Below are 12,931 nucleotides of genomic sequence, written 5' to 3'. Positions count from 1 at the left end.
GCAGATTCCCTTGGCTAACAGCACCAGCAGTCATCTTCTAGGCTACTGAAACAGCATAAGGAAAAAACAAAACAACTATAAGCACTTAAACTAACCTCTTCATAAACAATGGTGGTAACATGGAAATATAAAAAGATTTACACTTTGTTATCTTCCAGAGCAGAGGTCAACATCAGGGAGAAGAGCAGCTTACCTCAGGCTAACAGACTCACATCAGAGATTTTTGGAGAATTGCTGAAAAAATTTATCTTCATTCAAAAGAGAAAAACAAATTATTATCGGGTATTCATTCCCCTGGCTAACAGGACGCAGTGCCTGAGCTAGTGCATACGTCTGGTCAAAGAAGGCCCAAGTAATATTTGCTGGGAATTAAACTGTTAACAAATCTTTTAAAATGCCAAGTGGTACTCAAAAGAACAAACATGGATTTGGGGAAAAAAACACAACACACACCCTGTGAGAACTCAAAGACCACCAAGACTATTGCTAATAATTGTAGCTAGAGAGCCAAAGAAATAATGGGAAATGTACATATGCAAAATTCTGAAGTTGAGAAAGGAAAAAAAATATGAGACAGAAATGTGCAAATAGTGTGGTAGTCCTATGAATTTATAAAATCATAAATATTACCACCTTATCTTATACTTCCATTTTAGGTTGTTATTTTCTAAAGGGTACGAACTAGTATCTTGCCCTGTGCTATTAATAAATAATATTCAGTACTACTTGATAGGTATCTACAAGTGTTTATTTAGATTAAGATGATGAACATGACAATGATAATGACAAAAACAAATAGGCAGATGAAATGCAGCATTTAGGGACTTGGTACCTGTTAAAAGTTAATGAACTGCCACTCCAGAAATTGAATGCTTCCTTTCCAGATTGGTAGTATTAATTGTGAGAGTGGAACAAAAAGAAGAGAAACCAAGCCTTGGGATGTCCCACCTAAGCCAGATAATTCAACACTAGGTCCCTGCCTTAAGAAAATAAAGAAGTTTATCTTTGTCATCACAATCCAATTAATTTTAAGATATATTCAATTACTGGAAGAAAATATGTCAAGTTAATACTCACCTTTACTAATAGTTTCATAGCAGACTACACATACTCTTGCTTCCTTTTCTAGATATTGCAGTTTACACTTCCTATTACAACAGACACCACAAAATACCTATAAAGAATAAAATGTCAAATTTGTTTTTGTTTCAAGAATGTTTACAATTACTAGAGGCACTGTGGGGAGGTTCTAAACCTAATTAACCAAAACTCATTTTCCTTATTATATAAATCATTTTCCTAATCACCCTAATCATAGGTGGAGTCCTTAAATGATTTCTCTTTTTTTTTTTTTTTTTTTGGTAACTTAAATGAGATTTCTGCAATTTGATACCATATTTCCGATAAGAATTCCTTAAATAAATTCTGTTCACTAGAGAGGGAACAAAAACTATCTTTACTGAATAAGTTTATAATAATAAAAAGTTCTCTGTAGTTCTTTATTTAAAACTTTTTAAAGTAAAATATTATTTTGCTAAAAAAAATAGGACTGATCTGAAACCAATGTATTACTGAAAAATCTGAATAAATAATGTTATAGGATTTCTAAAGGCAATCCTTATAGTTTATAGACAATCTTTTTTATCTTGACTGTTATCAGACAGTCAGATCTCAAGGTCAGCTTCAATATTCTGAATGCTGTGCAAGTCAGATTGCTCTGGAGTGATCACAACACTAGCTGTAGACTGGTCTTGAAATTAAATATTTGAGGACAAAGGGGAATCTGACCAAATCTGGAATATTTAATGTGTCAATGTTAGAGACAGAAGAACAAATATTCTTAAATTTCACAAAAATTAGTAATTATTTCTCATTTCCCAACATGTAATTAATACCCCTGATAATGTAACATGTATTCAACCATCAAGCAATCTGCAAAATGACACTGCTTTATATATTTCCTGACTGGTAGATGAAAAACACTGATTTTAAACTAACCCAATCTTGTAATTATCTGTTAACCAGCCTTTTCTATCATATTTATTTAAAATGTCTCAAAAGAACAAAAGACTTAAAGATTTTTATAACTTACTTTCCCACATGCTCGGCAATGGTGTCGCCGTTTTGTAAAAGTAAATTTGACTTGGCAGTTCATACAATTTGGAGCTTCTGAATCAGGAACCCAAGTAGGCTGTTTCTGGCCCAAAACCAAGCCTTCTTTGCAAGTGTTTTCAGGTAGAGAATCTTCATTTGCAGTTACAAAACTAGATGCACCTTCAGAATTACTTTCTATATCGATGTAATTAGAGTTGAAGCTAACCTGAGTATCAGCTGTAGAATCTATAGCACAAGCGATTGGAACAACTGTATCTGCTATGCTGGGTTCACTTTCTATTGTATTTGGAACATCTGGCTTATTCAGGTCCTTTGAACTCCTTGTTCTTGATGGAAGGCTAAACAATTGCTTAGGTCTGGCCCCTCCAACAGATTGACTATTAATATCAGAGACTGATAATTCATTTGTAATCTCAGACTTAGTGGTAGGTAACCCCTGTTCAATTAGAATTGTACTTTTTTCTCCTAAAGAAGGGTTATTTTCTATTGTATTTTGTTTATCAACTGTTTCACAAATTATATTAATACCATGACCTTCCCCAATAGCTCCTGCTTCTGCATTGAAATATATATTATTGATATTTCCATTATCTAAGCCTTTCATATCTATCTGATTCATTTGCGATTTACAGTCATTTACATTTTCTTCGAAAGACTTTATGTTAGTGGTCTGAAGATACTGTTCTGTCAGAAAGGCATCAAGTTCAGCATCACTAATTAGTGTGCCACTTTTTGCACCTTCATCAATATTAAAGTAATCTAAGTCTTGCCCGTCCATAACATTGCTTGAAAAAGTATTAATAAAACCTTCACAACAATCAGAAGACTCTGGGACATTAGTGCCAGAAAGGCCCTCTTGAGTTTCTACAGCTGTAGAATTAGTGTCACTACCATCCAAAGACTCAACTCTGATTACTGTCTGGTCAGGATCTACCTTTCTGTTTTCCATCCCTTCAATTAATGGCTGAAGAAGTATGTTTTTACATTTTTCCTGTTTCAAAAGATCAGTCTCCTCGAATGGTTCCCCACCTAGAGCAACACTCTTCTGTTTTTCTTCATGTATAGTCACCACATCTTGTATATTATCTCTATGTTCACGCTGAGGTAAAAAATCACCCTGTGCTTTACTGTCAATTAGTGATCCACACATAGTCCCAGATACCGAAAGACAGGACAACGAGGACTGTACGTCTTCACTTGAAACATGTAAAGCGGAAGAGGAATCTTGGATTATTTTGTTATCTGTAAGGTCTAAATTTCTTGAGTCTTCTGGTGCAGATTGTTTTATAAATGTACCAGTCTTATCTTCCTGAAAGGAAAAGTCAGGTAATTTGAAATTTTCAACTCTTGAATTTAAATCACTTAAGCATAAATCTTCAGTTTTTGGAGGGCTGCAGGACAAAGCATTTGTCTTGCCCTCTTCTTTTAAACATTCTGCAGCATTTATGACTTCCCCATCTACTTCCTCCTTTACTAAGCCATCATCTTTTAGTAATTCACATGGCTGGCTCTTCTGTTGTAGTTTGTCTTTGGCATCAAATGTTTTGGAAATTTGTTGAGTCAAAACAGTTGATGTGTTAAAATCAATGATTGGTTCTAACTGATTAGAGATCTTTTTATCTTCTAAATTTTCTGTTCCACTGTAATTACAGGAATCTGAAAGTGTATCTATTTTTATACCCAATTCTTTGATTCCTCTGATTTCTCTATTTTGTAATTCAGAATTGATGTCATTCTGCTGTTCTCTGACAGTAACACTACCATGGTCTGTTGAAGAAACACAGGGAGTATCTGACACTGATGATAAATCCAATCCAATCAAAGAATCTGCATTAGACTTAAAATCATCTGGCAATAATTTTTTAATATCTTCTTCACTATTAATTGCATGAACTAAGTTACCCATGTCACTTATCAGATCACAGATAGGTTTACTACATCGTCCCATACATAAAGGCTGGATTTCATCTGAAGTACCACCATCCACAGAAGAAAGAAGATCAAGTCCTGTTACATTTTTTTCATTTTGTATAGTAGTAAGTCCCTTGAGTGTTTTTTCATTCAGGGAACTCTCATTTGTTTCATAGCTTATGTCTGATGAGGCACAACTATTAACGCATTGTTGGTCTTTTGGGAGCAATGAAGTTAGCTGTGAGGAAGCCAACTCTGAAGAAACCGAGCAGTGGTTAGAATCATACGCATTTTGTACGTCTTGAAGATAATCTTGTTCATCTAAAATAGAGAAATAGTGTTATTCGAGAGACTCAAATCAAATAAAAATTATTAAACATATCATGTTTCCCAAGACTTCTAAATTAAATAAACTTTTTAAAAAGACCATAGATTATCCTTTTACAAAAGAGAAATAACCTCCAAAACTATTTTTTTATTTCCTTTAGAGCATTTACTTTTATCTGAAATTATCTTGTTTATGATTATTGGCTGTTTCTTTTTTTTTTTGAGACGGAGTTTCACTCTTGTTACCCAGGCTGGAGTGTAATGGCGCGATCGCGGCTCACCGCAACCTCTGCCTCCTGGGTTCAGGCAATTCTCCTGCCTCAGCCTCCTGAGTAGCTGGGATTACAGGCACGCGCCACCACGCTCAGCTAATTTTTTGTATTTTTAGTAGAGACGGGGTTTCACCATGTTGACCAGGATGGTCTCGATCTCTTGACCTCGTGATTGGCCCACCTTGGCCTCCCAAAGTGCTGGGATTACAGGCGTGAGCCACCGCGCCCGGTGATCATTGGCTGTTTTAATCAACTACAAAATATGTGTCACAAGTGCAGGAACCTTGTCTCTTTTTTTCTGACTTACACCCCCATTGCTTAGAATACTTCCTGAAACTTAAATGTTCAAGAAATGATTAACTGACTGCATAAATGAATGTCCTTGGCTCTTGTGCATAGTTGCTCTGGTAATTTGATCTCCTTGATCTTTCCTTTCTTTGGGAGGACTCCTCAAGTTGACTTTCTACTTGTTCATTTTTCTATCATCTGGATTCTACCCTCATTTCCCTGTGGTGCTCTAATCGACATTGCCAATCGTAGTAGCACTGCACACTATGTCCATGGTGATGGGCATGTGATTGTTTCAAGCTGGGCCACTTAAAGGCATTCTCCTAATACTCCAAATTTGACAGAAGGAAGAAGGAGACTTCTCAGGTGGCAGTATGAATCTGGAGCTGTTGGTGGCCATAGCCACATCCAGATAAAAGAAGCCGATAATTCCACATGGCTGGGGAGGCCTCAGGAAACTTAAAATCATAGCAGAAGGCAAAGGAGAAGCAAGCACCTTCTTTACAAGGCAGCAGGAGAGAGATCAAAGCTATTTTTATTTGATTTTAAAGTACTTTCTAGTTTTTACTTTTGAATGTAGATGTCATAAAGTGATAAAAATTCCACTCAAAATAATTTAGTTGTGGCTGGGCATGGTGGCTTACAACTGTAATCCCAGCACTTTGGGAACCCATATCAGGAGGATAACTTGAGACCAGGAGTTCAAGACCAAACTGAGCAACACAGTGAGACCCCATTTGTAAACAAATACACATTTTTAAATTAGCCGGGCATGGTGACACACACTTGTGGTCCCAGCTACTTAGAAGGCTGAGGTGAGAGGATCGCCTGAGTGCAGGAATTCAAGGCTGCAGTAAGCTATGACTGCACCACTACACTCCACCCAGGGTGACAGAGCAACACCCCGTCTCTTAAAAAAAAAAAAAAGAAAAAGAAAAGAAAAGAAACTTAGTGGCACTATAAAAACCAAATTAAAGTAGCCTGTAATCCCAGCACTTTGGAAGGTCAAGGCAGGCAAATCACCTGAGGTCAGGAGTTCGAGACCAGCCTGACCAACATGGAGAAACCCCGTCTCTACTAAAAATATGAAATTAGCCAGGCATGGTGGCACATGCCTGTAATCCCAGCTATTCTGGAAGCTGAGGCAGGAGAATCACTTGAACCTGGGAGGCGGAGGTTGTGGTGAGCCGAGATTGCACCATTGCACTCCAGCCTGGCGACAAGAGTGAAACTCCAAGAAAGAGAAAGAGAGAGAGAGAGGGAGGGAGGGAGGGAGGGAAGGACGGAAGGAAAGAAGGAAGGAAGGAAGGAAAGAAAATACCATCTCTCATGTTAATGAAATACCGATTTATGTAGAACTCTCAAATAGCTTTTAGCTTGCTCATATGTTGGTTTTAAAGGCTTTTCTAGGGCCAAGCAGGTGGCTCATGCCTATAATCCCAATGCTTTGGGAGGCTGAGGCAGGAGGATTGCTTGAACCCAGGAATTCTAGACAGGCCTGGGCAACATAGGAAGATCCTGTCTCTAAAAGTAATTGAAAAATTAGCCAGCATGGTGGCATGCATCTGTAGTCCCACTTGGAGGCTGAGGTGGGAGGACTGCTTGAGCCCAGGTGGCTGAGACTGCAGTGAGCTCTAATTGTGGCACTGTACTTCAGCCTGAGTGACAGAGTGAGACCTTGTCTCAAAAATACAAAGAAAAGAAATGTGTTTCTTAGAGCTAATTTGAATATAGGAAAAAAACCTTCTAGTTTCCTTACTTCTGGTTTCTGGTTATGGATCCCATTCAGTCTAAGAATCAACTAACATCTTATTATGAAATAAATGAACTTTTAGCAGAAGATAACAATGTGACCAAAATTGAAAGAAAATTTTGCTAATATTACTCTATACCTGAGATAACTTAATGATAGATATTTAAAAATTCCATTAGTGGCAAAAATAGAAAATCAACAAACCTGGGTTCTGTTCAAAATCATCAAGGAGTTTATCCAAGTCACTGACAGCTGCTTTAAAATAAGTGTCCATCCTACCTGTAGACTTATTCAGAATTTAATTCTTGTTTGCCTAAAAAATAAAAAGATAATATTTCATTTAATTCTGTAACATAAATATTGTGAAATCTATTCTACACCAGAAAACACAGTCAAGAAATTGACACAGAAATAAAATTTAAGAGTGCTGCTTTAAGGTATCTACAATTTAGTTGGGGAAATTGCCCCTGTATATATAAAAATGACACAAAAACCAACTCTAACAACATATTTGCACATATAAACTATTATAAATTTTAAAACATTTACCTAAATAACTCATGGGTCAAAGAAGAATTCATAATGGAAAGCTAAAACTACTTATAAATACAACATTTCAAAATAATATAAACAACATATACATAAAAATACTGTATATTAAAAACTCTGGGATTCAGTAAAAGTGGTACTTCTCGAGATACTTAGAGTCTTAGACGCTTTTTTATTTTTTGAGATGGAGTTTCGCTCTGTCACCCAGACTGGAGTGCAGTGGTACAATCTTGGCTCACTACAACCTCCACCTCCCAGGTTCAAGCGATTCTCCTGCCTCAGCCTCATGAGTAGCTGGGACTACAGGCACATGCCAACATGCCCAGCTAACTTTTGTATTTTTTTTTTTTTTTGGAAGAGTAGGAGTTTCACCATTTTGGCCAGGCTATCTCGATGACCTCAAGTTATCTGCTTATCTCAGCCTCCCAAAGTGCTGGGATTACAGGCATAAAACACTGCACCCAGTCACCTTAGACACTTATACTACAAAAGAAGAAAGACTGAAAACAAATAAACTAAGAGCAGAAATTAAAGAAATGGAAAACAAGCATATAAGAGAGAGGCACAAGAAAACTAAAAGTTAGTTTTATGAAAAGATGAAAAAAGTAGATGAACCTCTGGTCTGGAGCAGAAACTCTACCAAATAAGCCTGAGAAACCTCACAGGAATCTGTCGATAACTAATGGGATAATATCAAAAGTAAAAGCCAAGTTGAAGGGCACTGGCTTAAAGGGGACAAGTGAGCATCGAATGAATGAAGACTGCAAAGGACTGAACATAAATCAAATAAATTTTTCTAAAAAAACAAAAGATCAAATGATACTAAAAACAAAAACAAAACATACCGCTCATTGGAGGGTTAGCAGGGTACTAACCAATCACTCTGAAAATTGATCAATTAAGGGAAAAAGAATTCAAGAATTTATCCTACCCAAGGACATGAACAGATATTTCTCAAAAGAAGATATTTATATGGCCAACAAACATGAAAAAAAGCTCAACATCACTGATCATTAGAGAAATGAAAATTAAAACCACAATGAGATACCATCTCAGGCCAGTCAGAATGGCAATCATTAAAAAGTCAAGAAACAACAGAAGCTGGCAAGGTGATGGAGAAATAGGAACACTTTTACACGAAGACAGCATAGTGATTCCTCAAAGATCTAGAACCAGAAATACCATTTGTCGCAACAATCCCATTACTGGTATATGCCCAAAGGAATATAAATCATTCTACTATAAAGAAACTTGCATGTGTATGTTCACTGCAGCACTATTCACAATAGCAAAGACATGGAATCAACCCAAATGCCCATCAATGATAGACTGGACAAAGAAAATGTGGTACATATAAAACCATGGAATACTATGCAGCCATAAAAAAGAACAAGATCATGTCCTGTGCAGGTACATAGATGAGGCTAGACGCCATTATCCTCAGCAAACTAATGCAAGAACAGAAAACTAAACACCACATGTTCTCACTTGTAAGTGGGAGCTGAACAATGAGAACACGGGGACACAGGGAGAAGGAACCACACATACTGGGGCCTGTTGCAGGAGGGGTGGTGGGTAAAGGGAGAGCATCAGGATAAATAGCTAATGTATGCAGGGCTTAATATCTAGGTAATGGATTGATAGGTACAGCAAACCACCATGGCATATGTTTACCTATGTAACTAACCTGCATGTCCTGCACATGTATCCCAGAATTTTAAATTTAATTTAAAATACATACATATATATATATATATATATATATGTATGTATATCAATTTGGAGAACACTATCCTTAAAAATATTGAAATTTCCAATTCATGAGCATGGTATATGATGTGATGAAGCCTTCTGTGTTGTATTTCAATAAAGCTTTGTCATTAAATAAAAAAGAATTTATCTTGCCCTCTAATTACAAAATATGACAACAAAATAATTACTGATATAAAGTTCTTTAGATAAGAATTCCAGTTAATAAATGCAGAAGGATATTAACATTTTTTAATTCATCTCTTTATAATCCCTAATGCAATAAATAGACTAGGCAATGGCTATAAATGGATGTTTTAAAGGTTAGAGGAAAAGGTTTATGAGGAGCTTTATAATGGTGGGATCGAGTCAACACATCTGAACCCAACAATCAATTTCACTATCAATAAAAGTGGAAGAACAGTGTCACCTAAAAAGTATTACTGCCTAAAAAAATTGAATCTGAATCTAATCAAACTAACTGCATGTTTACAGGAAATTCAAGCATAAGGGACAAGTTAAGTGACATAAAAAGAAAGCAATCAGCTAAGCTAATCTAGAAGGTGAAACACTGTACAGCAACATTCCTCAAACTACCTATGGTAAAAATTTTTCTTGTACTTTAAATCCATTGCAAACTGTTACTTTTTAAAAAAACACAATAAAACTGTACAAATTTGTATTAATAAATACAAACAAAAGAATATACATTATTAAACACATCTGTTTGGCTACCTGTCATGGGGACTAGAAATGAAAAATCAATTGGGGTAAAAGACAACAAACAAATGAGAGAGCTTCCCAGGATGAAATTATGATCGTGTGCCATCAACTAAGGACACCTGAAGACTGGGGGGAAAAAAAGGGAGAGATACTTTAAAAATGGTCTTGAAAATTAGGCAGAGCTTAAGAGAGAACTGAATCACATTGAAGACCTATCTGAAGAAATTACCTAAAATAATGGCCAAAGGGATGAGGAAGAGAAAAATATAAAAATGGTTAAAAGATATTGATGACAAAATGAGAATGGAGTACTACAAGGAGAAAAGACAGGATGGAACAACTATATTTGAAAAGATAATGCTGGGAGTTTTTCCAGAATTGATGAAAAAGCCAACTCAACAGATACAGGTAACATATTATACCAAACAATGCAAAGAGAAATCCACATTTAGACACACTATTGTAAAACTACTAAATCCCAAAGATAGAACAGCCAGAGAGAAAGGGTCACTTTCAAATGAACAACAATTATGCTGGCAATGTACTTAAAACTAATAGGTACACTTCAGAAGAATTTTCAATAACATTGGTATGACATCTGAATTCAATGAAGCATGTTACCGTTTTTGTTTCAGTTTTAATACTGTGGTTATGCCATACACATAGGGTACACAAAAACACAGATACCAAACGTATAAAAGGAATTTGGAAGCCAGGCAAGGTGGCTCACGCCTGTAATCCCAACACTTTGGGAGGCCAAGGCAGGTGAACTGCTTGAGGCCAGGAGTTTGAGACCAGCCTGGCCAACATGGGGAAACCCCGTCTCTACTAAAAGTACAAAAATTAGCTGGGCGTAGTGGAACACACCTGTAATACCAGCTACTTAGGTAACTGAGGCAGGAGAATCACTTGAAACCAAAAGGCAGAAGTTGTAATGAACTAAGATCACGCCACTGCACTCCAGCCTGGGCAACAGAGTGAGGCTGACTCAAAAAAAAAAAAAAAGGAATTTGGAGGAAGAGACAATGCAGGAGGGAGAATAAAACTTCAAAGAAGCTAATTAATATTCTCAGAGACAAAAAAGCAATGCAACCATGAAACAGGAACAGGAAGCCATAAATAAGAAATACACAGAGAACAAAAAAAGATCATGAAACTTGATAGTAATCTTAAAATTTAAGCAAGATTTGTGAGCTGCAGTGTTTAAGGGACAACGGCAGCATTAAAAATGCATATATTGAAAAAGAATTTGGGAGGCTGAGGCAGGCAGATCACCTGAGGTCAGGAGTTCAAAACCAGCCTGGCCAACATGGTGAAAGCCCTGTCTCTACTAAAAAACATGAAAATTAGCTGGGCATGGTGGCAGGTACCTGTAATCCCAGTTACTCGGGAGGCTGAGGCAGGAGAATCACTTGAACCTGGGAGATAAAGGTTGCAGTGAGCAGAGATCACGCCATTGCACTCTAGCCTGGGAACAAGAGTGAAACTCCATCTCAAAAAAGAAAAAAAGAAATCTAAAATCGATAAGCCCCACCTTGGGAAACTAGACAAACAAAAACAATTTAGGCCTAAAGCAATTTATTTTCCTAAAGTAGGAAAATAAAAATTAGAGCAGAAATCAATGAAATTTAAAATAGGAAAATAGAAAAATAAAGAAAAACAAAAACTCATCCCTTTAAAAGACCAATAAAATTGATAAACTAGGTTAATTAAGAGAGACACAAATGATAAACTTCAGAAATAAAATAGGAGTCATCCAAAAAAAGAAAACTTCAGGCCAATATCCACGATGAACATAGATGCAAAAATCTTTAATAAAATACTGGCAAACTGATTGCAACAGCACATCAAAAAGCTTATCCATCATGATCAAGTAGGGTTTATCCCGGGGATGCAAGGCTGGTTCAACATACGCAAGTCTTTAAATGTAATTCACCACATAAACAGAATCAAAGACAAAAACCACATGATTATCTCAATAGATGCAGAGAAGGCCTTCAACAAAATTCAACAGCACTTTATGCTAAAAACTCTCAATAAACTAGGTATTGACAGAACGTATCTCAAAATAACAAAAGCTACTTATGACAAACCCACAGCCAATGATACACTGAATGGGCAAAAACTGGAAGCATTCCCTTTGAAATCTGGCACCAGACAAGGATGCCCTCTCTCATCCCTCCTATTCAATATAGTATTGACGTTCTAGCCAGAGCAATCAGGCAAGAAAAAGAAATAAAGAGTATTCAATTAAGAGAGGAGGAAGTCAACTTGTCTCTATTTGCAGACAACATGATTGTGTATCTAGAAGACCCCATCGTCTCAGCCCAAAATCTCCTGAAACTGATAAGCAATTTCAGCAAAGTCTCAGGATACAAAATCAATGTGCAGAAATCACAAGCATTCCTGTACACCAATAACTGACTTAAAGAGAGCCAAATCAAGAACGAACTGCCATTCACAATTGCTACAAAGAGAATAAAATACCTAGGAATACAACTAACAAAGGATGTAAAGGACCTCTTCAAGGAGAAATACAAACCACTGATCAAGGAAATAAGAGAGGATACAAACAGATGGAAAAACATTCCATGCTCATGGTTAGGAAGAATCAATATTGTGAAAATGGCCATATTGCCCAAAGTAATTTATAGATTCAACACTATCCCCATCAAGCTACCTATGACTCTCTTCACAGAACTGGAAAAAACCACTTTAAACTTCATATGGAACCAAAAGAGAGCCTGCATAGCCAAGACAATTCTAAGCAAAAAGAACAAAGCTGGAGGCATTACACTACCTGACTTCAAACTATACTACAAGGTTACAGTAATCAAAACAGCATGGTACTGGTACCAAAACAGAGATATAGACCAATGGTACAGATCAGAGGCCTCAGAGGCAACACCACACATCTACAACTATCTGATCTTTGACAAACCTCACAAAAACAAGCAATGGGGAAAGGATTCCCTGTTTAATAAATGGTGTTGGGAAAACTGGCTAGCCATGTGCAGAAAGCAGAAACTGGACCCCTTCCTGACACCTTACACTAAAATTAACTCCAGATGGATTAAAGACTTAAACATAAGACCTAACACCATAAAAACCCTAGAAGAAAACCTAGGTAAAACCATTCAGGACATAGGCATAGGCCAGGACTTCATGACTACAACACCAAAAGCATTGGCAACAAAAGCCAAAATAGACAAATGGGATCTAATTAAACTCCAGAGCTTCTGTA

The 12,931-nt window shown here is 36.7% G+C and overlaps 1 protein-coding gene across 6 annotated transcripts in view; it reads right to left on the bottom strand.

Annotated features, from left to right (window-relative positions):
* Positions 1-12,931, bottom strand: part of ZFYVE16 (zinc finger FYVE-type containing 16) — a 56,252-nt gene that overhangs the window by 29,336 nt on the left and 13,985 nt on the right. For all 6 annotated transcript variants that reach the window (XM_012472166.3, XM_012472167.3, XM_012472170.3 and 3 more), the window contains 3 exons: positions 6,871-6,979; positions 2,093-4,347; positions 1,078-1,174 (listed from right to left, as the gene is read on the bottom strand). In XM_012472166.3, coding sequence (XP_012327589.2) covers positions 1,078-1,174; positions 2,093-4,347; positions 6,871-6,940 — 2,422 coding nt within the window. In that variant the 5' untranslated portion in view covers positions 6,941-6,979. The remainder of the gene's footprint in view (positions 1-1,077; positions 1,175-2,092; positions 4,348-6,870; positions 6,980-12,931) is intronic.

Source organism: Aotus nancymaae, unplaced genomic scaffold (genome assembly GCF_030222135.1).
Source record: "Aotus nancymaae isolate 86718 unplaced genomic scaffold, 86718_ANA_hifiasm-v0.15.2.pri h1tg000014l, whole genome shotgun sequence".
NCBI lineage: Eukaryota > Metazoa > Chordata > Mammalia > Primates > Aotidae > Aotus > Aotus nancymaae.
Note: the sequence above shows the minus strand (reverse complement) of the source record. Positions and strands in the feature narration are given on the sequence as shown.